General features: G+C 63.8%; 1 protein-coding gene across 1 annotated transcript in view; it reads left to right on the top strand.

The window, feature by feature from the left end:
• F751_6713 (hypothetical protein) overlaps positions 1-3,102 on the top strand; it is a gene marked incomplete at both ends in the record, with an annotated part of 6,159 nt that overhangs the window by 1,289 nt on the left and 1,768 nt on the right. The window contains 3 exons of the mRNA XM_011402748.1: positions 192-430; positions 537-917; positions 2,726-2,855. Of these exons, the coding sequence (XP_011401050.1) occupies positions 192-430; positions 537-917; positions 2,726-2,855 (750 nt within the window). The remainder of the gene's footprint in view (positions 1-191; positions 431-536; positions 918-2,725; positions 2,856-3,102) is intronic.

Below are 3,102 nucleotides of genomic sequence, written 5' to 3'. Positions count from 1 at the left end.
AATTCCCCTTGCTGGGCGGTATATCCTGGCCGTGTCGCCCCGGCAGCGGGCTCTGGATCGCCGCCCAACCCTCGCCGCAGCTCCATGCAGCGCCGCCACGAGACCGTGCGCCCATCTGGCTGGCTGCAACATGGCCTCCCTCTCTCCCTCACGTTCCCCCATCTCCCCTTCACCCCTTACTTCCCCAACAGGTACCCTGGTCCCGGCCCGCCGCGACCTCCCCCTCGTCGTCCTGCTCGGCGTCTGCCTCTTTGCCAGCCAGCTGCTCTACATGCTGGGTATCGACCTGTCTGGCGTGGTGGTGGCCACCTGCATCCAGCCCGCCATCCCCGTCTTCACCGCCCTGCTGGGCATCGCGCTACGCCAGGAGGCGGCCAACCCCCGCAAGCTGGCCGGCATCTGGCTCAGCGTCTTGGGCGCCACGGCCATGGTCTTCGGTGGCATGGCCGGCGCGGCTTGCGTGGATCGTCCCCACCTTGCGACGGGGCCTGGCCTGGCACAGGGACGGGAAGCCGTTTCGAAAGCTGCGCCACCAGGCCTACGTCGGCAGGGAGCGGGCCATCAACCGGCTGGCGGAGCAGTTCCGCGCCCCCCCGGGCATGACGACAATTGTCGGCGTGGGCAACTGGTCGGCCCAGGACCAGGGGGGCATCATGCGGGGGCCCCCGCCGGGACCCTGGATCCGCTTCTTGCGGCGCCTCCGGCTGGTGTGCAGGGTGGTGGTGATCGACGAGCACAGGACTTCCAAACTGTGCTGCGCCTGTCACACCACCCTGCACGCCCACCAGTACGTGCGGGTTCGCAATGGCGAGGAGAAGCTGGTGGACGTGTGGGACACCAAGCGGTGCGGCAACAAGGCCTGCAGAGTTCATGCCGTCAACCGCGATGTGAACGGGGCGGCCAACATGCTGATGCTGGTCAAGTGCTTTCTTGCGAATGCACTTCGTCCCACAGCTTTTGGTGGAACCCCTGCTTCCCCTTCCTTTCCCCCCACCCACCCACCCCCCCGGTTCGCCATTAGAGGCAACCAACTGCGCCAGCGATATCCCGTCCATGGGAATAAGCTGCTAGCAACCGGCGCAAGCCCGGAAGGGGGGGGTATTCCGTGCTTTCCCGGGTGCCCCCTCACGCCTTTCTTTCAAGGCCCCCCCTCCGGATGCGGAATTCAAACCGTTCCAGGATGAATGATATTCGAGAGTGACCTTCCAGTCGCCTTAATCTGAGCTATTACCCGGTGCTTGTGCCGCTTTTAATCCATCTGGCATTCGATCGGACTCGTGCTATCGACGGCGTGGCAACTCCCGGCCGAGTCAGTGTCGTAGGTAAGTTTGACATTTTTTGCCAGGTGTGACGGAGGCAGCTCGCTGCTACACATATCAGCAGCACCATCAAGCCCGTTTAATATTGCCTACTAAGTTATGTCTCCGTGCCGTCCACGATACACTGGACACACCGTGCACAGGCCACGACTCTGTTCAAACAATCCTTCGACAGGTACGATCATCCTCCGGCTCCGAACACCTTCGTCCCCTGTTCGCAAGCAGATAGAATGAGACACATCCTCGTGGTGTGCATCCTCGGAGCATGCCTGACCGGTGCACGGGCCAATGCGCCAGCTCCCGGCCCATTCAGTGGCGCTCCAGGTGACGAAAGGGGAGGTTTCACCTTTCTCAAGACCCTTTGTAGAACAGGAAAGCTCACAGGGAGCTGTACGATGTCAGACGTTCCCGGTGAGGGTATCTGAACGCACCACTCGCCCACCATTCATCGCTGCAGACAACTTTGAGGACGATCCAAACTACCATGTCGAGTCTGTTGACTCCCCTGCGCCAACACCCTCGGAACTATCACCTACGCCGGCACCATTCCCTGGCCCAACTCCATCCCCAGCCCTAGCCAGCCCATCTCCCCAGAAATTGAGCCCACCACCGCTGAGATCCAGCCCGCCACCCCTGAGGTCTAGCCCCCCCCCACTCTTCCCCAGCCCACCACCTCTTGTGTCCAGCCCCCCACCTCGCCCACCAAGCCCTCCTCCCCTGGTTTTCAGTCCACCTCCCGTGGTTTCCAGTCCACCTCCCCTGGTTTCCAGCCCACCACCTCAATCTCCCAGCCCACCGTATCCCTCACCCCACCATCCACCCTCGCCGAGCCCCTCCAGGTCGCCCTCCCTTTCCCCTCCACTTCCACATCCATCCAGCTCCCCATCGCCCACTCCTTCCCAGCCTGCCCCTGTGCCCGCCCCAACGCCCATTGTGCCCGCCCCAACGCCCATTGTGCCCGCCCCCGCGCCTATTGTGCCCGCCCCAACGCCCATTGTGCCCGCCCCAGCGCCCATTGTGCCCGCCCCTGCGCCCATTGTGCCCGCGCCAGTGCCGGCGGTGCCCGCTCCAGCGCCCGATGCTCCTGCACCAGCGCCTGTCGAGTCTCCCAGTGCCCCTCCCCCCAAGGTGCACTCACCCCCCCTCCCAGCCCACCACCACCCAGCCCACCCAGCCCTCCTCCGCCCAGCCCTCCTCCGCCCAGGTCCGGTTTGCATTGACGTGTTGGCAGATTAGCTGAGATATCCTGTCTTAGCAGTGCTTGCTGATTTTTTGCCGATGCTGCCGGCAATGCCAGTACCCCCCTGCCGGACTCTTCCTGAGCCCTGGATGATCGTGACAAACACCACAACCCCTGCAGCCCCCCTCCACCCCCCCCTGCCTGCCCGGAGAATGTGAGACCGCAGTGCAAGCTCTTCCTGGAGCAGGCCACCTGCTGCGCTGAGACCGGACTGACCCTGAACTCGGCCTGGGCCTCGATCGCCGTATATTGCACGGCCCCCACCATCATCCCCGCCTCCTGCATCAGGGTCGAGGGTGGGTACGGGCTGACTGATCCCTTGTTAAGGGGGGTGCGGTGGTTTCGTTGGCGTCGCAGGCTTTTTGCCCCTGACACGACAGTTCCTTTGCTTACTCAATGGGCGCCTTTAAGTGCAGGAGCCCATAGCTTCACCACTGCTATCGCCATTTGGGCTTCTGGCACATTGCGGAACCCCTCCTCCTTGTGATCAAACCTTGTTCCCCCCCCCCCCCCCCCCCCCCCCCCCCCCTCGCCCCTCTTTCC

Source organism: Auxenochlorella protothecoides (assembly GCF_000733215.1).
Source record: "Auxenochlorella protothecoides strain 0710 unplaced genomic scaffold scaffold94, whole genome shotgun sequence".
NCBI lineage: Eukaryota > Viridiplantae > Chlorophyta > Trebouxiophyceae > Chlorellales > Chlorellaceae > Auxenochlorella > Auxenochlorella protothecoides.
Note: the sequence above shows the minus strand (reverse complement) of the source record. Positions and strands in the feature narration are given on the sequence as shown.